The sequence below is a fragment of the Carcharodon carcharias genome, chromosome 25 (genome assembly GCF_017639515.1).
Source record: "Carcharodon carcharias isolate sCarCar2 chromosome 25, sCarCar2.pri, whole genome shotgun sequence".
Lineage (NCBI taxonomy): Eukaryota > Metazoa > Chordata > Chondrichthyes > Lamniformes > Lamnidae > Carcharodon > Carcharodon carcharias.
Window position 1 is genome coordinate 10,115,710 of NC_054491.1, and position 25,897 is coordinate 10,141,606.

The window sequence follows — 25,897 nt, forward strand, 5'->3', positions numbered from 1 at the left end:
GGGGGTATGTGTGCACAAATGATTGAAGGTGGTAGGGCAGGTTGCAAAAGTGGTTAATGAGGCTTACAGGATTCTGGTTTTATAAATCGAGGCAAAGAGTACAAAAGTAAGTTATGATGAACCTTTATAAAACACTGGTTTAGCCTCAACTGGAGTATTGTGTGTAATTCTGGGCAGCAGAGTTTAGGAAGGATGCGAAGGCTTTAAAAGGGGGTTCAGAAAGATTTATGAGAATGGGTTCTGGGGATGAGAGATTTTAGGATAGATTGGTGAAGCTGGGACTGTTCTCTTTAGAAAAGAGAAAGTTGAGAGGAGATTTGATAGAGGTATTCAAAATCATGATGAGTCCAGATAGTGTAGATAGGGATAAACTGGTCTCAGTGGCAGAAAGGTAGAGAACAAGAGGGCACTAATTTAAGATGATTGGCAAGATCAATGGCAACACGAGGGAAAATCTTTTTATGCATCCAGTGGTTAGGATCTGGAATACACTGCCTAAGAGTGTGATGGAGGCAGATTCAATCCTGGCTTTGAAAAGGATATTTATCTGAATAGGAAAACTTTGCAGGGTTATGGGGAAAAAGTGGGGTGGAGGGAATGGCTTCCTTCTGTGCAGTATCCATTCTATAATTCTATAAAATAACTCCCATAAGTATATATGTTATTAGATTAAATCTACACCACCCCCCACTCAAAGACAATTAATTAAATAGATCAATAACCACATGACAGGCAAATATTCACATCTAGCACATTATCGTAATAGTTAGTTCTAGACAGGAGTATATTAAAAATAGCTGCTCATCAGCTGTAAAATTTAACTTGAAAATATATGGCGAGTTTTGAAAAATTGACTGCAGTCTTTGACATTTAAGAAAATAAATATTCAGACAGGAAAACCACAGATTCACAATTGAGTCAGTTTACAATCTTTTGCTTCTCTCAGGCTTTTTTTTAGGCAGTGAAATTAGCCAAGTGCTCTGATTTCATTGTAATTATAGACAAACCATATGAAGTTGATTTAGACTAAAGAATATAGACATATCAGTGTCTGACCTGCAGCTAATACAGCATCACAAATGTCATTTTTGCAATATTAAACTTTTGCCCATTTAACTAGAACATTTTCTTTAATAGAGCCATATTAATAACAAAGTTCTGGAATTAAATTCAGTGATGCACATTTCTCAGCTGCAACAGGAGAATTATTTTCTCACCTGTTGCATTTCAGGTAAATCAACGTGGTGAATGAAAAAATTATAAGTGTTTGAATTTCTTAATAAATTCTAAAAATACTGTTGTCCTCCAATTTGCAGATCGAGCCTGGCATCTTTCCAATTCTACATTGGGTAGCAGAGTCAAAACTTATTTTGTTCTTACCATCAAAGCAACTACACCAGCTGGATATGTTCACTAAGATGAGATGAAGGGTTTGATTTTGAGGCCACATGCCTAATAGGACATGTGTGTGTGCATGAAATTAGTGGGGAACAACTTACCGATCTGTTCCCACTGACGCTGTGCCTGGCTCAATCTTCTCCCAGCTTAATAGAAATTTAACTAGCCCCGTCATATAAATACTGTGGCTACAGGAGCAGATCAGAGGCTAGGAATTCTGCAATTTCTAACTCACCTCCTGACTTCCCAAAGCCAGTTTACCATCTACAAGGCACATCTTACAAGAGCGATGGAACACTCTTGCAGGTCCAGCAAGACTCAAGAAGCTCAGCATCATCCAGGGCAAAGCATTCTGCTTGATTGGCACCCCATTCACCACCTTTAAACATTCATTCCCTCCACCCACTGGTGCAAAGGCAGCAGTATGTACCCCTTAGAAGGTGCACTGCAGCAACTCACCAAGCAACTCAACAGTACTTCTAAACCCGTAACCTCTACCACCTAGAAGAGTGAGTGCAGCAGACATGTGGGAACACCACCACCTACAAACTCCCTTCCAAACCACACATCATCCTATCTTGGAATGATATTGCTATTCCTTCCTTGTCGCTGGGAACTGCCTTCCGAACAGCTCTGTAGGTGTACCTAAAGCACATGGACCATGGTTCAAGAAAATGGCTCACCATCGCCTTCTAAATGGCATTTAGGGATGGGCATTAAATGCTGGCCCTACCAATGATGTTCAAATCCCATGAATGAATATAAAACCACATAGGAGCCTCTCTGCCATTTGAAGACAGGAGTGGGCTGAATCTGTGTAGTGGGCCCAGTATCAGCAGGTACTCCAGCCGGAGTTCAGCAGATAATTTTGTATATATACTATAGAGCCTGTTGGAGCTGGTATGCTTCTCCGGCCCCACAAACCAGGCTGGACCACTGCAGCTCGAGCTCCCAAGATCAGACTTCTCTCACTCCCCACTCACTTACCTTCTTCCAGCCCATAAGCCAACCACTCTGCCCCACATTGTAGTGCCCCACAGCTGGGGTGGGGGAGAAGGTGGTGGTGGGTGGGGGGGGGTTGGTGGTGGAGGGAGGCTGCCCCAGAGCTCTGGCCTTCCACCCACAGCCCCCCAGTCAAATATTAATGAGGCTCAGCCCTTGATATGGTCAGCTTGTCCAGCATTTCAAATTTGCCCCATAGTTCATTTGAAAATGCTTCCCCATTAAAAGAAAAGCAGAAAGGTTTTGAGTCTGGCCAACACCATGGGCAGGACTGTAATGCATGCGCACGGAGGGAAAAATGTCAAAAAAATGCTGAAAGTGCATAGCAAGTAAATCAGCAGCTGAAAGAGAAATGCTTGCCAGTGTGAAAAATTAACCCATTTATCTCCTTTTAAACCCCCTCCCCGGGTTGATACACATCCATCCATTCAACACTTTTTGTCATTTACACTGCTGGACGCAAGGAGCTCCTGCACATCCGAGCTGGCTACAAAAATCTACTCGTGGTGAGTAGTGTCCTAAGTTCTAATGGGCCAGAAGGCCGATGTAGATATTTGTAGGATAATCCATTACAACATGTTAAAGTACAGTTTTTAAATGTTCTCCTTTTTTTGCACCCACTTTCAGCCATTAACATAAATGCATGGAAACTCGTGTACAGTGTGTCTATTACTATGACAACCATGTGCTAAGCACACCAGTAACATGGGTCTTGAAAATTCTGTAAAATTTCCACCAACATACCCTCACACTCATGTGATCACGAAAATGGAACTAAAAATAAATTGAAGGCTTGTTTTCTTTCCTGGATGTACTTGTCTTCAGTTTAAAGATGACTAATGGCAAAGGCAATCATTTGCCAAATTGGTTAAGCATGATGTGCAGCTATGCTGGTTTGAATGTCAGCTTTGTAAAGTATGGTTTCTGTAGCATGTGGATGCATAATACAAGCCTCAAGAGCTGGTATCAGGAACTAGAAGGAAAACACATTTTAGTGTTCCTCTGTGCTAAGAAATATCCTGACCCATAATAAAATGACATGATAAAGTGGCCGATGGAATACGCCTACATGGTTCAGAGGAGTCTCAGCATTTGTGAACATTATAGAAGAAGAAAACACTGAAAATGACTTGAAGCTACACTGGGACGGTCGGTTCCTGCAATAACACAATAACAACTATGCCACAAACTTCAATGCTGGGATTATGGTTTAGCGCAGAGCGTGAAGACCACTTCAGTCCATTGCAGATACCTCAGCTATTGGAAACAGAAGCAAACTGAGAAGCGGGAGCATTGGGGAACAGGTGTTATGATTTGCCAGGCTGACCAAATCCACAAGGGAAACTTGGCCACGCTAGCATAATGACTTTGCAATTTGTATTTATTACGAGAAGGCTTGTGCACTGAAATCAGAAGTAATGAGTCCAGTACCACCTTTAGAGATTTTAAAGATTAAATCATTTATTAACAAAAGATCAAACTTAAACACACAGGGGTTACAGTTACACAGGTTCCCAATATTTCTACTTAACCAGACTCCCAACTGCATACCCCCTTTTAAAGCAACAGTCCAAATAGATTCCAAATTTATAAAGTCATCCAGCAATTTTACCACAAGCACCCACTGGACAATGGACTTCCAAAGGCTTTTAACATAACTTACGTTACTCGAACAGCAAACTTCTGCAGGGTAGCTAGAGGCTTTTTCTCCCAGGTCTGTTTCACACATTCACCTTTCAAGATCTCACACAGCCACACATCCTTCCATCCTTCTTTAAGTATATTTTATCCATTTTGATTTGTAAATCTCATTGTTTCTACTTAACTTTAGAAGTTACCTCCCCCAGAATATAAAAATCTTTCATGTTCTCATTATGTTCTCTGATTCTTTTGGGAAGAATCAACGTAATAACCTTGTCTTATTTACCTTGCCAGTTGTAAAAATCTTCCACGTCTTTTCGAAAATCAAACACTTCTCCACTTATCCAAAAATGCAAATTTCATTCACACCTTATCTACTGACCTCACCTTAGCTTTGCTCAGCTCCATTTCAAACGCTTTTACTTCACTTCTTAGACAGTTTAAACCTTGCAGTCTAATTGACTCTAATTTAATAAATTAGCCCCACATGCAGAACCATGCACACACATACACCTGCTTTAAAATATTCCACAATAATATTAGGAAAAATAATAGTTTCTTGACACAGGTCACCACTGATTTTGTTTGCAGTGACATGATGTTTGGGCTGATTGTCAGCGTAAAACTAACTTACTGAAAAATTGACATTCACCATTTTTCTGGTGACTTTTTCAGCAAAAATCATTGTTAGCAGCAATTTCACTACTAGTGCAATAACTGTGCAAGTCTATTTGAAATGTATCATGGCAGGTTAGAGATCTCTTCTAGTTTAGAATATAAGAATCTTTATTTTGTACATTTATTAGGATCGCTAACTTGCCAAAATTAGCTCCTACTGCTGGAAGAACATGTTTCTCCACATGGAGATAGTTAGAAATACAGATAAATAACTTGAATTTCCTTTTCTCTGATGGAATCTGCATTTGAGGAAAATTGCGTATCTCTGAACTTGCTCTGTGGCATGGAAGTGTCCTTCCCTTTTATCTTACTTGAAATTGTCTGATCTGCAATTCATCAATAAGAGCTGGCGTGTGTAATCTTTTTGTCCAATATTACGTTAACGGTAATCACTTAGGGCAAGCAGGCTAGTTGGCTGTGGGGCTTTGAAATTATTTTTGATTTTGATTAATTACTAAGATAGTTTTTTTTTTATTTTCCAGTTGTCTCAGCTTTACTTCAAGAGAGAAATATATCAGCAAATCACATTAATTACCTCCAGCCTATATTGCCTGGAGTTTGGATGAGAGGTGATGTAACTGAAATCTATAAAATTCTGGGCTTGAAATGCTAGATGCTGAGAAAATGTTTTCCCTAGCTGGGGAATCTAGAACATGGGGACACAATCTCATAATTACGGATCAGCCATTGAGGGCTGAGATAAGGAGCGCAGAGAATTCAGAGGGTTGACCGGCTGGAACATGTTCCAGAGATAGGCAGGGATTAGGCCATGAGCAGATTTGAAAACAGGGCTAAGAGCTTTAAAATTGAAGAGCCAGCCTAGGATCCAAGGTAGGTCAGGGTGCATAGGAGTGATGGGTGATTATGATACAGGCAGCAGAGTTTTCGATAAGCTTTAATTTATGCAATTTGGAAGATAGGCCAGCCTGGACACCATTGGAAGAGTCAAGACTAGAGGCAACAAAAGCACAGCTGAGGGTTTTACCAGATGAGCCGTAAAAATAAATGGAGATGGGCATGTGGGGAAGCAAAAAGTTAATTAAGAATACTACTTAAAGGTAAGAGGTCAGTCAGAGAATGGATTCAAATTAGAGAAAGAGAATTCAGAACTGATGTTAGGAAGCATTTATTCATACGTGAAGTAATCAGTACTTTGAATGGACTCCTGGCTAGTATAATTGAGCATTAAAGTTCAAAGTTATTCAAGAGCCAGGAGTCTGAGGGGAGAATTGTATGTTTTTGTTCTGGATAGATGAGCTAAGATGGACTTTATGACCTTTCTGGTTTGCACTTATTCGACACCTTTGGGCATGAATGCAACATTTTTAATGAAGACAAGTGTTCATTTTTCAGTTATTTCATGAGAATAATTTGGCCTGTAAGAATGTGTTAATTTAGAAATGGGCACAAATTACAGCAAAACTTCATCTTTTCTGATTATAACCATCGTAGGATGTAGGCATCACTGGCAAGGTCAGCAATTGGTGCCCATCCCTAATTTCCATTAGAGAATCACTGAATAGCACAGAAGGCCATTCAACTCATCATTGGCTCTTTCAGGGAGTAATCCAATTAATTCCAACTCCCCTGCTCTTTCCCCATATCCCTGTAATGTCTTTCTCCTTCAGTTTTTCTTTATTTACTTTACCTAATCCCTTCAAGATTTTAAACATTATAATAAGCAAAGAATCTTCAACTTGGATATGATATGTTTCATGTAAGATCCACTTTGTCTAATAAGAGATTTTAATTTCCAGCCATGTGGTAGCTGGAATCATCGATTCTTATTAGAGGAACAGCCTAATGTTTATTAATTCATTTGAAAGCATTTGGGGTGTAGTTGGGGTCAGCTCAGCTAGCCATGTAGAAAATGACAAAGGTTCCACAAAGCAAATGTGGTTTGGATGATGTTATGCTATTTAGCTAGCAGCCAATTTAGAGCACAAAATCACTATAAACCTCGTCTAGCCTCTCACAAGATCAGCCTTTAATCCCTAAACAAAGAGGTGATGCAATGTCCACTTAAATCAGGAAACTTTGACCAAGTGATTTTTAGTTCTGCTCCATTTTTCTACTTGAACTATTTCCCCCAAAAGTATTAGTTTAAAATACTTTCAAAAAACTAATTTTGAGAATAAGAGTTTAAGATATTGAAATCAGTATTTTGTTCAGGAAATCCTCACAATTCTGTTCATGCAATTCTGTTCATTATAAGCTCTAATTCCTATCAGCTCTCCTGCTCACAAGTCTGGCCTGGATTGACAGAATCTACCTAATGTTTAAGAGCTGTCAATATGGAACAAATGCTCACCGAAATCTTCAATCATAAGCTGCATAGCTGAGGCGACACTTTGCACCAAAAACATAATGCAGTTAAAAATGGGTTACACAGGCCTTGTGATATCAACATATTATTTTGTTACTCTTGTCCTTTTTTCATTTCTTTCTCTTTTTCTTATAATTATCTTTCCCTCTTCATTATTCAAATTCACTTATGGATTGCTCTTTTTGCAAAGAGGGCTAAGGTAAAATATAGTTACTTTTTATTAAGTCAAATATTTATCTAGGATCGTGTCTCTGACCACTTCCATATGTGAACTCCCTACGAAGTTGCCTAATATTGAGGTGATTTTCAGAGTGCTAAAGTTAAACAGAAAAACTTAAGTCACTCTAGTTTAGACACTGACTGCATCATTCCGTCTAACGTGTTGTTGTGTGGTAGAATAAAATATACTTATGAAAAGAGAAAAGATGGTTTTGTTTTGTATTGAGTCCCTTTGGAGCTGGTAGAAATGCTTTGTGTTGCCTGCATTTCTGTTTTTATGTACTCAGCTTATCTAACACAAATATGTTGTAAGTGCATAAATTATGGCACAATTGGCTTTTGGTTCCGGTCGTGCATAGCAACCAAACTAGCTGGTCCTGTCATTTTTGCAGTGCGAAGATCTGCTATCTTGGGAGTCACAAAACCATCTACTGAATTTCTGAATTGATGGTCATACTTTTAAGGCAGTCAGTTACAAGAATTATGAAAAGACAGGAATTCAAACTAGCCAGCATTTCCAAATAGCTGGCTAAAATAATTGCAAACCTAGGCTTGCTGTGAATCCTAACCTACCCCTAATTTACCCCTTGCAGAATCTGTAGCGCATCAGACACTGCTTGCAATTACCTACATAATATCGCATCTCAATGCAAGAAAGAGTATAACTATCAAATTATCGTACAGAGCACATACATTGAAAATCACTGGACAACCTATATTTACACATTACCTTTAACATAAATAAATGTCCCATGGTATTTCAAAGGAGCATTATAAAACAAAATATGATACCGAGCCATATAAGGTGATATTAGATCTGATTTTTAAAAGCTTGGTCAGAGGTAGGTTTTAAGAAAGAAAATGAGGTAGAGGCTCAAATAAGTGTAAGAAAGGAATTCAAAAGCCTGAGACCGAGGTAATTGAAAATAAGCAAACATGGGCCTTTCCACTTGTAATGATGCAAGAACAGCATTTGCTGTCTTTACAGCATAAAATGGACAGCAACTTCTGGTGTTGCACACGTGCAGTTAAACACAGGAATTGCTATTTGCGATATCCCGCTCTTCCATAGGGTGTGCTGCTGCAGTCTTCATTGATGCAATCAACACAGGGTAATTGATTTGACATGAACCTCAACTTTTTATATGCTATTTTTGCTGTGAAACGAAAACAAAAAGTCTTGCTCGATCAGGAGTAACGACATACTAAATTATAATCTCTGGCCCTGAAAAATAATTCTGCAAAATGCATTCCCTCTGAAGAACATTTAAACATTGCATGATTTTTGGAATAAAAATCGTTAAGTTTGATACATTAGCTTCTCCTTTAATTCTGTGTGTTATGTCCCTATCTCTATTTCGCTTTCTGTATAATGATTGAAATGTGGATTATAGTCTATGTATTTTATATCCCATGCTTCGCTGTGAGAATCCTTCAACCTGATGAAACGATCAGCCTGGTTGCTGCCTGCCCTATTGCTGAATGTCACAGATCCTCTATAAATGGCAGCAAATTCAAAATGATGTTGGAATCAAGGATATCTACGCTTTGGAATCCGCTAAACCTTTGCGGGGAAGTTTTTTGAGATTGAAATCCAGGCCGCTGTCCTTATGTGCTTCCATAATACATTCAAAAAAGTACATGACATGTAAAACCATGAAATGTATTAACTATCTATTAGAGCTGTGCATGCTCAGGATATAACTCAGCTGTTAGGTGCAAGAAGCTTTTCCACATGCCAAATATAATCATACAGTACTTTCGAAATAATCATTTTAACAAATTGCACTTTTAATTCAAATTTGGCATGCTGTTTCTGACAGTGGTTAGCTTAAAGAGCAGAGCTTAAAAATCAATTTCAAACTAATACTATTTTCTATCTAAAATTAGTGCAGTAAGTTCCTTTTCAATTAATTTTCACCTGGGGAATACTACCTGCTTTCACGATATCCATCTAACAATGCAAGCTTAACAAGTGTTTTGCAAAAGGCATCTTATTTTCATAGTCACCTTTCAACACTTTATCCTGGGCAAAGTGGTGCAAGAATGGAAAACGCTTTGCACTTTTCAAGAGGCAAAAAGCCAATTCTAAAGGAGCTTGCAGTAAATATAAAAAATCAAGTGGAAAGAAAATGGTGAGTGGACTTGGGTAGCTCGCGCCTGAATTGCAGGCCCATGGGCCCACTCGCCAATTCATAAAATGACGGGGGTATACGTCGGGCATATATCCCGACATCACCTCATGTCATTTAGATTTTCAGTTCAGCAGGCGCGCAGCCGATTCGGCCGTGCTGTCAATGACCTATTAAGGTCATTTAAAAACTAATTAACCTGATTGATGGACCTGCCCTTCCAACCTTAAGGTTGGCAGGCAGGCCAGGCCTCAGAAAAAGCATGAAACCTCATCCATGGGCAGGATGAGGCTTCATGAGGGCTTTAAAAATTTTAACAAATGTTTCAGTAAAAGTTATGGACACGTCCCAACTCAAGTGGCAGTGTCACATGAGGGGGCATGGCAGGGAAATTTTTTTATTGCCTGAAATTCAACTTTTACATCGGAGCCGATCTCCCTGAGGCAGCACTTTGCCACAGGGAGATCTGTGTGCTCTTTCGCACGTACGTATGAAAGAGTGCACTCCCGCCTGAGGGAATCCCCCCTGCCCACACAGGGGGTGCATAGCACTTCCTGGCGGAAGTCACGCTGGGTGGGCCTTAATTGGCCCACGCACCTAAAATGGCGGCACCCCTGCACTCCCCCCCTCAAATGGGCAGGGGCGGCGGGGGGGGGGGGTGTTGGCCCATGTTTGCTTGCCTTCAGTTGCCTAGGCCTCAAGTTCTGAAATTCCCACCCTACTATTCCTATACAACTGCTTTTATTTTTGTCCTACTACCTGGTGGTATAGTGCTGGCCTTCAAATACACTTTGACAGGTAAAGGTTGATGTAGCATTTTGCCATTTTAAATGCTGACATAAAAAGCATGGCTTAAAAGTCATGAAACAGAGAGCAATGCTAAAGTGGACAGGAAGTGTGTGCAATATCCAACACACAACACATAAATGATATACAACTAAATAATGACTATAATGCCCAATATCAAGCTGATGAAAGTCGAAAGCACTGCCATAGTTTGGTCCACGACAGCCAGACGAATTGAGCAACAATTAGAAATAAAGGTGAATATAACATGCAAAGTTCAATAAAATCTAAGAAAAGGATTAATAAAGCTAGTTATGTCATAAAAACTCTGCACTTTTACCCAGTAATATTTTCCCACTTTCTGACAGACATGAAAGGTCTGCAAGCATCTAACTGTGGGAAACAGTCATGTCCACTAGAACGGATACATCAAAGCAAACAGTTTCCTAGAAAATGATGTCCCCTTTTAAAAAAAAATGGTTTCATCACTTTATTAAAATACTTAAGTTAAACATGCATTGTAATTGCAGTTCATAAGAAAACAGTACTATGTTTTACAGGGGATCGATGTACAAGTTTTAACCAATCATTTTATCATTATCTGTGCCTATAATGGAGAACACAGATATGATAGAAACAATGCAGATTTTTTTTTAATCGCATGGGAATTTCAACAGCAAACATATAACTCTGTAATGAACCTTATGTCCAAATTTAATTGATAATGTTTCTTCAAACTCTACAAGCCATCAAAACTGCCTTCCAGCTCCAGTAAATCTCCAAGTGGTAATGATTCAAAACATAAAGGATCTGCACTTGTAGACATGAGGCCACTGAATCTATCCGGTGTTGCTGGTGACAGATCAGGCTGCAGTGTAGGATGGCTGGGGAAGAAAGAGTTTTCATAGTTTGTGGAGCCAAATAAAAAAAGTTCTGAAGGAGGAGGATATGTCTGAAAGATAGGCAAGATGCACAAATTAATTAAATTTGTTAACAACTTTATAAATATTCTTGTGATTTGCAATTAGGAAAATATTTTTGATTTATTACAGGTCAAGTTGAAAGTAGGCTTTCAACCAAATGTTATAAAATGTTTAGGTACTTAATTTGCAAGTCTAGAACATAACAGGAGATCAAATTTGAATGTTGCTGATAATAAATCCTACAATTACATTATTTCTGTAAAGTAATACAAGTTATAGGTTATTACGCTCTGCCTATTAATGATTTCTGCTTCAACCCTGGTGATGTATAATAAATCTTCTATGTACTTTTTTAAAATAACCTGATAGAAAACTGTACCATATCATTTAACTGCCAACGTGTTTGAGTTGGCGAAAACAAATGGAAGATACATCCTACAGTGATAAAATTCAAGTTGGGTAATATTCAATATCTGGAATGACAGAGTAATCTTTATTAAAGGAATCTAGCAGTCATTTCTTTATTCTTTTACACCATTTTTTCCCCACAGGAACTTAATATGAATTGCTTTCATCTTTCGATTTCCTGCATTGTAACACATTCAAAATTATTGGGTCAATAATATTTTAACATTACACCCCTGAAAATGTGAAAAATTTATCATACAGAGAGTAACACATTAGCCCCAACGCTAAATGACACATAAGCAATGAGTGGATCTGACTTCAAAATATATTCACAACTGATCAAATCCATTCACCTACCAGGCATCTTACTTACACAAATATTGATTTTAATATTGTTTCTGCTCTATGTGAGGAAGGTCATTTTGTTTTATAGTAATGGAAAAGGTCAGGAAAAATAATTGTTGAATGTGATCAATGAAATTTCAAAGAAAGAAACAAAGAACAAGAATAATATAACAATAAATAAACAGAGAAAGGGAGGGAACAGCAATTCAGTAACAGCAATGGAAAAAAGAATAAATAAAATATTTTGGAATTTTACTTCCTGTTTAGTGCAGTCATTTGGTAACATGTGGTATCAGTTTGTTCTATTGCACAATATGGCATTTGGTGACACCATAATATAAATACAACATTGGATGTGATTAGGAATGCCACAACCACTGCAGAGGTAAATTGTACTTACCATTTCTAGGTGGGTGCCCTGGACAACATGGTGAGAGACTCGTCTGACCAGGTCAATGATAGATAAGCCTGACAGAGTACCACCATTTTCCTCTTTCACTTTATTAATAAGTAAATGAAATACATCTCTGTTAAGATAAAATCAAATGATAAAACTAATCAGATCACTGGCTTGCAAGATTAATGTTAAACATCATGCGTCTCAAGTTATTCAACAAAAAACTGCTCAACCACAATATACTCACTGAATGTCCGTAGTTTCCAATATGACCCCCACTTTTTAGTCAAAGCTAAGCACAGCATTCACAAACACATGCAGTGCACATGCTTGAGAGGAAACTATACTAAACGGTGATTTCATTTTTAAAAAAAAAAATAGCTTTTGCTTATAAGCCAGTCGCCCATTTAATAGCAATTTCAAACACCTGATTCCAATTAGTGAAGTTGCTGCTATTTAAACAAGGTACATGAGTCACCTTAAAAGGTGTCCTGACTCCAAGAACTAAAAATAATTAGCAAGATTTTATTACTTTCTGTGCTTCTCAAAGCATGCACATTCTGTAGCTGACAGGCACCTAACTGAAAATTGTTACTTTCAAGCTAGGTACTAGGAAGACTGTAAGCTTATTTCGGAGAAATTAACTCATACATACATAAACGTAGGTGTAAGCCTGCATTTTACTACTCTATTATATGGCTCATCAGCACTTCAGGTTACACCAGAGATCTACTGGTGGCATTCTCAACGGAGTCAAAAGATGCAGAGTTCAAACCACAGTAGAGTTTGGGATCTGTACCAGATGGCAACGATCACCATTCAACATGAAGTAAATATGTTTGTACTGTAAACAATAAAATAAATAAAAGCTTACGTGCTTGTTGTAGGGAATTTGAGGAAAAGTTGTTCCATTACTGCATGATAGGATGATCTTGGTTCTGCAAGTATAGATAACCCACCGTCGAGTCGTGAACTGCTGGCAGTGGATGTTCCAATAAGTGGCCTTTGGGTCTGTAAAGCCTGGAAGTCTTTATTGCTCTTGGCAATTGCACATGCAGACAGTAAATTATTGAAGGGCTTGTTAAAGGATTTGGTTGTTGAACCAGAAGGCTCAAATAAGTGGTTTTGACAATTCTCCAAAGTATGTGAAGTTCGTAACGTAGTGAGTGAAACATCTGGGATTCTTAATGATTTTCCTTCAGTTAAAGCCTCTGGCATTTCCAAACCACCACTGGCAAGCTGAAGAGGAAATGACCTTTTTTGACCAGCCAACATTCTAAACTCTAGTTCAAGGTCAGGTTGGCTATGATCCAATTGATCAAGGCCTGAATTAGGCTGCATGGTTGGTAGTGTTGAGTAACTGGGTGGCCAAGCAGCTGACATGTAGGTGTCTTTTTCTGTTCTCAGTGATGTTTTTGCATCAAGTCCTATATTCCTGGATCCTGGTGAAAACCAGGCACCTTCAGCAGAATCAGAGTTTCCAGCAAATGCAACACGCTGACCCATTTCAATTGTTACAGGAGATGGTGAAAGTCTTTGTTGATTTGCAGAATACTTTTGATGTTCAAATTTGTACTGAGATGGCATCAAATTACAAGAACTTGTGGAAAATGCATCATTATATATTCCCATATCCTGGGGCCAAGAGGCAGTCTAAAAAGCAATTATTAGTAAACTTCCATTAAATCTAGCATGTTAGGCACATATTTTAGTATGTTTTTATTCCAGATATATGTGAAGAAGTAAATTATACACTGTTAGCCAAAGGTGGATATAGAGTGGTGGTTGATCTGTTGAGAAAAGTCCATGGGTGTTGTGGTGTGTAGAGGGAATAGGTGACTGGTCATGTTATCCCCCAGTTTGCAGGGGTGCCAGGCATGAAGCTTAGCAAAAGTCGAGGAATAGACAGTGCAGGCTGGTGATTCTAAGGAGGCAATGGTGAGAACCTCAATGGAGGCCTTTTTTGGAGAATGCAAGAGAGAAGCACATAGGGTAGCTATGGTGTTCCATAGGGTGCTCATTTAATGGGGAAATTAAAGCCTGGGATGGCAGCAGCAGTATAGGAAGGCAGAAAAGTAATCATGATTGGGATTGGGGGTGAGGAGCGCAAAATACTGAAGAAGGGAGAAAGGAAAGATGACATGACAGTGGAAAGAAGGCAAGGAGACAAATGGGAAAGGCCCAAAAGGAAAAGAAAAAGTTAGAAGTTATGGGCTCACGTGTGTGTTTTGGCTACCATTTCAGACAAGTTCAAACTATAAAATATAGCAGAGATTAGGAGAGACGTGCCTGGGCAGTAAATACTAGACCTTCCCTCTTAGTCCAGATACCTTTTATCAGATGGATCAGAACCTGTTGCACTGAAGGCAGTCGGTATCTTAAGTGTAATCACAAAATGTTCCAATATCTAATTAACCATCAGCCCAAAGGTGCAATACTTCACCGATCAACAACCTCACTAAATATACCAAACAAAGCTAGACTCATCAATTCAGTCTCCCTCAGTTGGTGCCTGCGATGAATGATCTGTTCTAAATCCTGGGTAATGTCATCGATACCTGGTGAGCCTCCAATGGCTTAATGCAGGTTTGTCCAACTCTTGGCCTGCAGGTCGGGATGTGACCCCTGAAGCTTCTGAATTCGGCCTGCTAAACTTATTGGGCATTCAGCTGACTTATAGTTGAAAAATGCTGTAAACCTGCTCATCTGATCAGAGGCTAGTTTCTCTCTGAATTTGCTGCTGATAGGCTCACTAGTGAGCAGCAAATGCAGAGAGAAACTAGCCTCTGATTGAGCAGACAGCAAAGAAAGGGAAGGTAGCAAAGAATGGGAAGGTAAGATTTGAAAATAAGTTCCAGGGCCCCGAACCCCGGGTGGGCACACCAGAGGGCAGCCGGGGGGCCCACCAGGAGGCAGCCGGGGCGGGATCCACCAGCCTCTGAGTAAGTGAGTGACTGGAACCTATGAGAGAGTGAGAGTGGCGGGGAAGAGAGAACACGGGTTTGAGGCGGGGGGGGGGGACTAGAGAGAGAACACGGAGGTGGGGGAGAAAAGAGAACACGGTGGGGTGGGGAGAACACAGAGGTTGGGGGGAAGAGAGAACACGGAGTGGGGGGAAGAGAGAACATGGACGAGGGGAGGGGGAAAAGAGAGAACACGGAGGGGGGCGGAGAGAAAAGAGACCACGGAGGGTGGAGGGAAGAGAGAACACGGAGGGGGAGGGGATGAGAGAACACGGAGGGGGAGGGGATGAGAGAACACGGAGGGGGAGGGGATGAGAGAACACGGAGGGGGAGGGGATGAGAGAACACGGAGGGGGAGGGGATGAGAGAACACGGAGGGGAAGGGGATGAGAGAACACGGAGGGGGAGGGGATGAGAGAACACGGAGGGGGAGGGGATGAGAGAACACGGAGGGGGAGGGGATGAGAGAACACGGAGGGGGAGGGGATGAGAGAACACGGAGGGGGAGGGGATGAGAGAACACGGAGGGGGAGGGGATGAGAGAACACGGAGGGGGAGGGGATGAGAGAACACGGAGGGGGAGGGGATGAGAGAACACGGAGGGGGAGGGGATGAGAGAACACGGAGGGGGAGGGGATGAGAGAACACGGGAGGGGCGGGGAGGAAGAGAGAACGCGGAGGGGGTGAAGAGAGAACACGGGGGGGTGAAGAGAGAGCACGGGGGGAGGGTGAAGAGAGAGCACGGGGGGGGGTGAAGAGAGAGCACGGGGGGGGGTGAAGAGAGAGCACGGGGGGGGTGAAGAGAGAGCACGGGCGGGGTGAAGAGAGAGCACGGGCGGGGTGAAGAGAGAGCACGGGGGGGGTGAAGAGAGAGCACGGGGGGGTGAAGAGAGAGCACGGGGGGGGGTGAAGAGAGAGCACGGGGGGGTGAAGAGAGAGCACGGTGGGGGGGGTGAAGAGAGAGCACGGGGGGGGTGAAGAGAGAACACGGGGGGGGGGGTGAAGAGAGAACACGGGGGGGGGTGAAGAGAGAACACGGGGGGGGGTGAAGAGAGAACACGGGGGTGGGGTTGGAGAGAACACGAAGGGGGGGAGAGAGAACACGGAAGGGGGGGAGAGAGAACACGGAAGGGGGAAGAGAGAACACGGAGGGGGGAAGAGAGAACACGGAGGGGGGAAGAGAGAACACGGAGGGGAGGAGAGAGAACACGGAGGGGAGGAGAGAGAACACGGAGGGGAGGAGAGAGAACACGGAGGGGAGGAGAGAGAACACGGAGGGGAGGAGAGAGAACACGGAGGGGAGGAGAGAGAACACGGAAGGGAGGAGAGAGAACACGGAGGGGAGGAGAGAGAACACGGAGGGGAGGAGAGAGAACACGGAGGGGAGGAGAGAGAACACGGAAGGGAGGAGAGAGAACACGGAGGGGAGGAGAGAGAACACGGTGGAGGGGGGAAGAGAGAACACGGGGGGTGGAGAGAGAACACGGGAAGGGGGGGGTTAGCTAGAACACGGGGGGTGGGGGGTGGAGAGAGAACACGGTGGGGGAGAGAACACGGGGGGAGGGAGAGAGAACACGGGGTGGGGGGGAGAGAGAACACGGGGTGGGGGAGAGAGAACAAGGAGGGGAGAGAGAACACGGGGCGGGGTTAGAGAGAGAAAACAAGGAGGGCGTGGTAGAGAGAACACGTGGGGGGGAGAGAGAACACGTGGGGGGGGAAGACGGAACAGACGGAGGAAAGAGGGAACACGGAGGGGGGGGAGAGAACCTCTCGGGGTGGTGGGTGAGGGAACACGGAGCTGGGGGTTAAGGGAGTGAGATTGTGAGGCAGAGAGGGAGTGTGTGCGCGAGCGGAGCCTGTGCTGGCAGAGCATGTCCGGGGGAGGGGGGAGCCTGCAAGGTGGGGTTGGGGGAGGGACTCTGCGCTGGGTGTGTGTGTGTGCAGGGGTCGGGGAGGGGATTGTGCACACACATGCAGAGTGTGTGCTTAAGTCTGGCTCACTTCCAGTATCAGGGTTCTCATTCGCCTTCACCCCCACACACCAACATGCATGCTCATCCACTCTCAGTAGATGAGGGTGAATGAGTGAGCACCCTGAGACTGAGAGTGAGGCAGACACACAGTCATACTCACTCTATCACTCTCTAATACTCATCTCTATTTATTGCTCATTGTCATTTTTTTGCTCAGCAAGTTGTTTCTTTTCATGCCCCAGGGTTTTTTTTTGAAATTCACGCTTAATTTAAATAAACCTCACCTTTCCGAAATTTGCTCATCAGCCCCTTGAGTGAGAAAAATTTTATATGTGCCCCGCCCCCCGCACCACACGAGAATGTTGCAGAAGCTGGGTTTAATGAGTATAAAGTATGTTGCATATATGCATTTTTATTTCTTTCCTGATCCAAATTTCATTTGTTTGGATTCTTGCACACTAACCGCACAGCAAAACAACAGCAATTCATCCTATGATTTGCAGATCTAGCAAAGGCTAATAAGTAAAATATCCTTGCTGCTTCACATGGTTATACCACTGTATGTGTAGAATACTTAATGTAATGTGTATTCACAGAGTTACTCTGTTGCAGGGCAACAATCTTTCCCAAAGTGGTACCAGAAATGAAACTATTCTAAACTGCAGAGGCAATATTAGCCAGAACAATTTTTTTTTTAGCTTTTAGAACACGTATTGAAATTAGATCAATCAAAGACAAAACTTAACTGCCTGCTCTAAAGCTACAGAGGAAAGATTCAAAGGTAGACTATTCTAATCTGCAGGCCTGCAATATGGCCAATCACATGCTTGTCACCCAAAATTAATTTTGCTTACCCAACACCTCCAAACTACTGAGATAAAAACAAAAAAACTGCGGATGCTGGAAATCCAAAACAAAAACAGAATTACCTGGAAAAACTCAGCAGGTCTGGCAGCATCGGCGGAGAAGAAAAGAGTTGACGTTTCGAGTCCTCATGACCCTTCGACAGAACTTGAGTTTGAGTCCAGGAAAGAGCTGAAATATAAGCTGGTTTAAGGTGTGTGTGTGGGGGGCGGAGAGATAGAGAGACAGAGAGGTGGAGGGGGTTGGTGTGGTTGTAGCGACAAACAAGCAGTGATAGAAGCAGATCATCAAAAGATGTCAACAACAATAGTACAATAGAACACATAGGTGTTAAAGTTAAAGTTGGTGATATTATCTAAACGAATGTGCTAATTAAGAATGGATGGTAGGGCACTCAAGGTATAGCTCTAGTGGGTTTTTTTTTTATATAATGGAAATAGGTGGGAAAAGGAAAATCTTTATAATTTATTGGGAAAAAAAAAGAAGGGGGAAACAGAAAGGGGGTGGGGATGGGGGAGGGGACTCACGACCTAAAGTTGTTGAATTCAATATTCAGTCCGGAAGGCTGTAAAGTCCCTAGTCGGAAGATGAGGTGTTGTTCCTCCAGTTTGCGTTGGGCTTCACTGGAACAATGCAGCAAGCCAAGGACAGACATGTGGGCAAGAGAGCAGGGTGGAGTGTTAAAATGGCAAGCGACAGGGAGGTTTGGGTCATTCTTGCGGACAGACCGCAGGTGTTCTGCAAAGCGGTCGCCCAGTTTACGTTTGGTCTCTCCAATGTAGAGGAGACCACATTGGGAGCAACGAATGCAGTAGACTAAGTTGGGGGAAATGCAAGTGAAATGCTGCTTCACTTGAAAGGAGTGTTTGGGTCCTTGGACGGTGAGGAGAGAGGAAGTGAAGGGGCAGGTGTTGCATCTTTTGCGTGGGCAAGGGGTTGTGCCATAGGAGGGGGTTGAGGAGTAGGGGGTGATGGAGGAGTGGACCAGGGTGTCCCGGAGGGAGCGATCCCTACGGAATGCCGATAAGGGGGGTGAAGGGAAGATGTGTTTGGTAGTGGCATCATGCTGGAGTTGGCGGAAATGGCGGAGGATGATCCTTTGAATGCGGAGGCTGGTGGGGTGATAAGTGAGGACAAGGGGGACCCTATCATGTTTCTGGGAGGGAGGAGAAGGAGTGAGGGCGGATGCGCGGGAGATGGGCCGGACACGGTTGAGGGCCCTGTCAACGACCGTGGGTGGAAAACCTCGGTTAAGGAAGAAGGAGGACATGTCAGAGGAACTGTTTTTGAATGTAGCATCATCGGAACAGATGCGACGGAGGCGAAGGAACTGAGAGAATGGGATGGAGTCCTTACAGGAAGTGGGGTGTGAGGAGCTGTAGTCGAGATAGCTGTGGGTGTCGGTGGGTTTGTAATGGATATTGGTGGACAGTCTATCACCAGAGATTGAGACAGAGAGGTCAAGGAAGGGAAGGGAAGTGTCAGAGATGGACCACGTGAAAATGATGGAGGGGTGGAGATTGGAAGCAAAATTAATAAATTTTTCCAAGTCCTGACGAGAGCATGAAGCAGCACCGAAATAATCATCGATGTACCGGAGAAAGAGTTGTGGAAGGGGGCCGGAGTAGGACTGCAACAAGGAATGTTCCACATACCCCATAAAGAGACAGGCATAGCTGGGGCCCATGCGGGTACCCATAGCCACACCTTTTATTTGGAGGAAGTGAGAGGAGTTGAAGGAGAAATTGTTCAGCGTGAGAACAAGTTCAGCCAGACGGAGGAGAGTAGTGGTGGATGGGGATTGTTCGGGCCTCTGTTCGAGGAAGAAGCTAAGGGCCCTCAGACCATCCTGGTGGGGGATGGAGGTGTAGAGGGATTGGACGTCCATGGTGAAGAGGAAGCGGTAGGGGCCAGGGAACTGGAAATTGTTGATGTGACGTAAGGTGTCAGAGGAATCACGGATGTAGGTGGGAAGGGACTGGACAAGGGGAGAGAGAAGGGAGTCAAGATAACGAGAAATGAGAACTCATTTCTCGTTATCTTGACTCCCTTCTCTCTCCCCTTGTCCAGTCCCTTCCCACCTACATCCGTGATTCCTCTGACACCTTACGTCACATCAACAATTTCCAGTTCCCTGGCCCCTACCGCTTCCTCTTCACCATGGACGTCCAATCCCTCTACACCTCCATCCCCCACCAGGATGGTCTGAGGGCCCTTAGCTTCTTCCTCGAACAGAGGCCCGAACAATCCCCATCCACCACTACTCTCCTCCGTCTGGCTGAACTTGTTCTCACGCTGAACAATTTCTCCTTCAACTCCTCTCACTTCCTCCAAATAAAAGGTGTGGCTATGGGTACCCGCATGGGCCCCAGCTATGCCTGTCTCTTTATGGGGTATGTGGAACATTCCTTGTTGCAGTCCTACTCCGGCCCCCTTCCACAACTCTTTCTCCGGTACATCGATGATTATTTCGGTGCTGCTTCATGCTCTCGTCAGGACTTGGAAAAATTTATTAATTTTGCTTCCAATCTCCACCCCTCCATCATTTTCACGTGGTCCATCTCTGACACTTCCCTTCCCTTCCTTGACCTCTCTGTCTCAATCTCTGGTGATAGACTGTCCACCAATATCCATTACAAACCCACCGACACCCACAGCTATCTCGACTACAGCTCCTCACACCCCACTTCCTGTAAGGACTCCATCCCATTCTCTCAGTTCCTTCGCCTCCGTCGCATCTGTTCCGATGATGCTACATTCAAAAACAGTTCCTCTGACATGTCCTCCTTCTTCCTTAACCGAGGTTTTCCACCCACGGTCGTTGACAGGGCCCTCAACCGTGTCCGGCCCATCTCCCGCGCATCCGCCCTCACTCCTTCTCCTCCCTCCCAGAAACATGATAGGGTCCCCCTTGTCCTCACTTATCACCCCACCAGCCTCCGCATTCAAAGGATCATCCTCCGCCATTTCCGCCAACTCCAGCATGATGCCACTACCAAACACATCTTCCCTTCACCCCCCTTATCGGCATTCCGTAGGGATCGCTCCCTCCGGGACACCCTGGTCCACTCCTCCATCACCCCCTACTCCTCAACCCCCTCCTATGGCACAACCCCTTGCCCACGCAAAAGATGCAACACCTGCCCCTTCACTTCCTCTCTCCTCACCGTCCAAGGACCCAAACACTCCTTTCAAGTGAAGCAGCATTTCACTTGCATTTCCCCCAACTTAGTCTACTGCATTCGTTGCTCCCAATGTGGTCTCCTCTACATTGGAGAGACCAAACGTAAACTGGGCGACCGCTTTGCAGAACACCTGCGGTCTGTCCGCAAGAATGACCCAAACCTCCCTGTCGCTTGCCATTTTAACACTCCACCCTGCTCTCTTGCCCACATGTCTGTCCTTGGCTTGCTGCATTGTTCCAGTGAAGCCCAACGCAAACTGGAGGAACAACACCTCATCTTCCGACTAGGGACTTTACAGCCTTCCGGACTGAATATTGAATTCAACAACTTTAGGTCGTGAGTCCCCTCCCCCATCCCCACCCCCTTTCTGTTTCCCCCTTCTTTTTTTTTTCCCAATAAATTATAAAGATTTTCCTTTTCCCACCTATTTCCATTATATAAAAAAAAAAACCCACTAGAGCTATACCTTGAGTGCCCTACCATCCATTCTTAATTAGCACATTCGTTTAGATAATATCACCAACTTTAACTTTAACACCTATGTGTTCTATTGTACTATTGTTGTTGACATCTTTTGATGATCTGCTTCTATCACTGCTTGTTTGTCGCTACAACCACACCAACCCCCTCCACCTCTCTGTCTCTCTATCTCTCCGCCCCCCACACACACACCTTAAACCAGCTTATATTTCAGCTCTTTCCTGGACTCGAACTCAAGTTCTGTCGAAGGGTCATGAGGACTCGAAACGTCAACTCTTTTCTTCACCTCCAAACTACTGCTTGCTACCATTTATTCTACTTAACATGCTGGTCAAAGAAATTCAATGGAACATTTGTGTCTAGCAACATTTTGTCCATTACATTCGCAAATTTCACATTCATAAAACAGCAGCAAGCAGAAAATTACAAACAAAAAAAACCAAGTAATCAAACTTCCAATGCAAATCTATTGCAGAAACTAAATAGTAAGCAAACAGCGCTGATATAAAGAAAATAATATCACCAAATGCTTTTTAAAAATCCTTTTGGAAGCTAGCTTGATTTCTCACAGCAAATTTAGTAGTGGAGATGATAAAGGCACCAAAGATTTAAAAAGGAGGCAAGTTTAACGATTTCCACTGCAACAAAAGCTTTTCTGCCAATTTTAGATAGTTTTGTGTTAGAAAAGGAAACATAATCATAGCACATCTTCTCTCCAAAACTGCAGAAACAAAACCAAATAGGTTGAAATCTTGATTAAGTAGGTTGAAATCTTGATTAAGTTCCTTACAAAAAAAGCAGAACCAAATAACTAATCAATTTCTTCTGAGGCTAGGCCAGCATTTGGTGAACTTTTATGATGAGTAATATTCTCATCTGGAAATTATCTTTGAATACAAAATGAGAAAAACACACAATTTTGCATTGCTGCGGCAATGCTAAGGAAGTCAAAAATAACCAAATAATAAAAATAAAACTTACATTGACGAGGGTAATTTGTTCTTGAATTCCTTTTATTCTTTTTTCCCACATGTCACAAGTAGCAAGGACGTCTGGAGAATCAACATTCCTACAAGATATAATCGGAAACATATGAAGGAATAAATATACCAATCTACTTTTGAACAGTTAAGGTGGTCATAATTTCTCATTTTAAATGAGGGGAACAATATTATTTTTGCAGCCAGTAAGCACTGGGCAATTCTCAGTGAAGTAACTCGGTTATACAAGCAGTTTGGAACAAGTTTAGAAGAGTCAAATCCTTATGGGCTACGATAGCAATGCTGTGTACCATAGAATCCAGAATGGTTATGGCACAGGTGGTCGTCATTTGGCCTTAATATGTATTTAATATAAAATGACTACATTCTTTTAAACCCAAAGGGTGTTCTTATAATGGCGTGATTATTGTGTAATTTGACAGCAACTTAAATCTTCTTAAAGAATTAATAATTTACAGTGCTTTAAATAGTAATTTAATAATAAATTTTGCTTTAAAAGCTTTATTTTCACGCACCATGGTCGCAGAAAATTTAACATGCCTTGTACATGAATTGGAGTATTTGAACTCTTCCGAGTTTAAAATAATGCTGCTGCAGCAGTGAAATGACTTTTAAGACTCAAAAATTGCCTGATTCAAGCAACAGAAAATATCACTTTTAAACAGTATACTGTGTTGCTTAGCAGAAAATGCTCAATTTAACCATAACAACACTTTCACTCAGGTATCTTCTTTCTACAAATTTACTGAAATACAAATATAAGCTGAAAAGGTAGAAATCCATCTAAAAGTTGCCCTATGTACATGGCCATTTCAAATATTTTCATAAGTTTATTTTGTAATATTTCAACAAGCTACATTTCATTTTATTTTATAAAAGTTGTTACAAATCACAAAAAAACAGTAGAATAGAAATGCCTTTATTTAATTCATACTTCAGATGCTTAAGTTACCATGAATGAAATTCAGCCACTACAGTTAAGAATTGTTGTCAGCTCAAGTGGGGAAGGGGGAAATCAGTAATAACCAAAAAATACTGCTCTTTTCGTGCATTACTGCACTATTATTTTGGTGAAGGATTTTTCACATTTTTTTTCAACGAGGCCTTCTTCTCAACCACATCCTTAATTCTTAACCACAGGAAATGGCATTAAGACGACAAGCACAAAGAATTGGGTGGGACCCATGAATGGACAAATTGTACATGAATTGTGAAAAGAACAGACTTGAAGGACACTTGAATGCCCTTTTCTCAATTTTCACTTTTTCATGTTTAATCAATTTTATATCTGTAAAAAAATGAAATTACATGAGACCGAAAGGTCAGCATTCATCCCACCATCACATCCTGATTCAAGGTTTCATCAATTGTTACAAAAACCAAGTTTATAGTTTTATGATGTTTTTGAACTCTCTTTAAAGCAAACTGGTGGAATGAAGGGAGTCATGTGACCTGCTCTAGACTCTGCATGACAACAAGCTTGTGTGGCTTGGTTGTTAAAGGTTAAAAGGGGGCCCAGGTTGATTTACTGGAATGAAAGTACAAGATATTCACAATTATAAACAATGGCAAGAGCATCTGTGTTGACAGAGTCGGCTGTTAGTCTCCACATCACACAGGAAGTGTTAGGAATGTCAGGTTTTATAAACGGTTTTACTTCAAACTATCTATTCAATTCCAGGATAAAATGGAGTTCGGGCTCTACAGGACAGCTAATTAGCATTTCTACCTGGATGCAAGGCTCATGTGATTCAAACTGTCATGGGGTGGACTTTAAGGGAGGAAAAGTCAATAGAAAGCCATTCTGATATCGGGTTGCAGGTTTCTTTAAGCATCAAAGACAAATCAGCCTGCAAAAATCTGAGAGATAGCCAGTCCTGCGCCTGAAGCAGAAAAAATACTGTCTTTATTATTAACCACAGGGAAGACAGGTGGGAGCTTGGGCTCAGGTAGAAAAGACTAAGTTCGTGAGGATTTAAATGAGGCCGGAAGATACCTAGCACTGGCTAGAGGGAGGAATCTTCAGGGTAACTCATCGTGAAAGTAAGGCCTGGGGTTAGAAGTTACGTGGCTGGAAAAGGAAAAAGGTAACACATCATCCGGAGCATATGTTAGGAGAGAGAACAAAGTGTCCACTTAATGGAAAACGTAAAGTGTAACCATGGTGGGGGATTTTCAGTCATTTGCAAAGTTAAATGGGAAACTTTTCAGTAGTTTAGAGTTTAAGCTGCCTAGAAAAATAGTGTTTGTTCAATGTTTTTTTTTAGTTTGTTAGTTACAGTAAAAGTCTTAAAACTTGAAATGTTATTGTGCGATCCTTCCAGTCACTGGAATTCAAACGTTTTTAAAAAGTTAACGATCTCTATGGTGATCAGAACACAATTCACAAAAAATCTACCCAAACCTATCTCTGCTTTCCGTTGCATCAGATTTTGATTCAATGTGGTGTGCAACGTTTTATCAAAGTCAGCATTAACCATACTGAGTGATGTTCCAGGAAACAAGTTATACCTCGCATTCAACTCGTGACTTTTTTGCTTATGGCATCCACAGGTTCACATGTCTTTTTAACATCCAATACACTACAAACTGTATTGAACACTTACCGATTCTTCTGTGCAGTGTAAAACTTCACATTTTCAACAGCCTCCTGAAGCAGGTGATTAAGAAAATATAACCTTGTGTATTTCTTCCATTCTTGAATTTGAGTCTGGAGCAAGAAATAATCAACATATAGAAAATATGCATAAAAAAGGCAATTTTACTGCCTTTAATTCATAAAGAATAGAGCAGATATGTAGTAACAAACAGAAATTGTATTCTTCTGCCATTAGTGTATACTCCATTTAACATTTATTCAGGCAGATTACAACTTGTACATTAATGTTACTGAACCATCCACTAGGAACGCCTTGACTCAGATATCTGTGCTCCTCTAAATCTGGCCTCTTGAGTATACCTGATTTTAAGTGCACCAACACTGCTGGCCGTGCCTTCAGTTACCTGGACCTAAACTCTGGAATTCCCTCCATAAACCTGTTTGTCTTTCTACCTCTCTTTCTTCCTTTAACATGCTCTTTCAAACCTACCGCTTTGTTCAAACCTATAGTCATCTGCCCTAATATCTCCATTATGTGACTAAGTGTCAAATTATAACTCTCCTGCAAAGTGTCTTG

General features: G+C 42.1%; 1 protein-coding gene across 6 annotated transcripts in view; it reads right to left on the reverse strand.

Moving 5' to 3' along the window:
- Positions 1–10,659: 10,659 nt before the first annotated feature.
- The window catches only part of LOC121269550, a 106,654-nt gene continuing 91,416 nt past the window's right edge, over positions 10,660–25,897 (reverse strand). For 5 of the 6 annotated variants that reach the window (XM_041174227.1, XM_041174228.1, XM_041174229.1 and 2 more), the window contains 5 exons: positions 25,328–25,431; positions 22,702–22,789; positions 13,130–13,908; positions 12,259–12,385; positions 10,660–11,134 (listed from right to left, as the gene is read on the reverse strand). In XM_041174227.1, coding sequence (XP_041030161.1) covers positions 10,922–11,134; positions 12,259–12,385; positions 13,130–13,908; positions 22,702–22,789; positions 25,328–25,431 — 1,311 coding nt within the window. In that variant the 3' untranslated portion in view covers positions 10,660–10,921. The remainder of the gene's footprint in view (positions 11,135–12,258; positions 12,386–13,129; positions 13,909–22,701; positions 22,790–25,327; positions 25,432–25,897) is intronic. The other variant, XR_005941373.1, reaches the window with a different exon arrangement.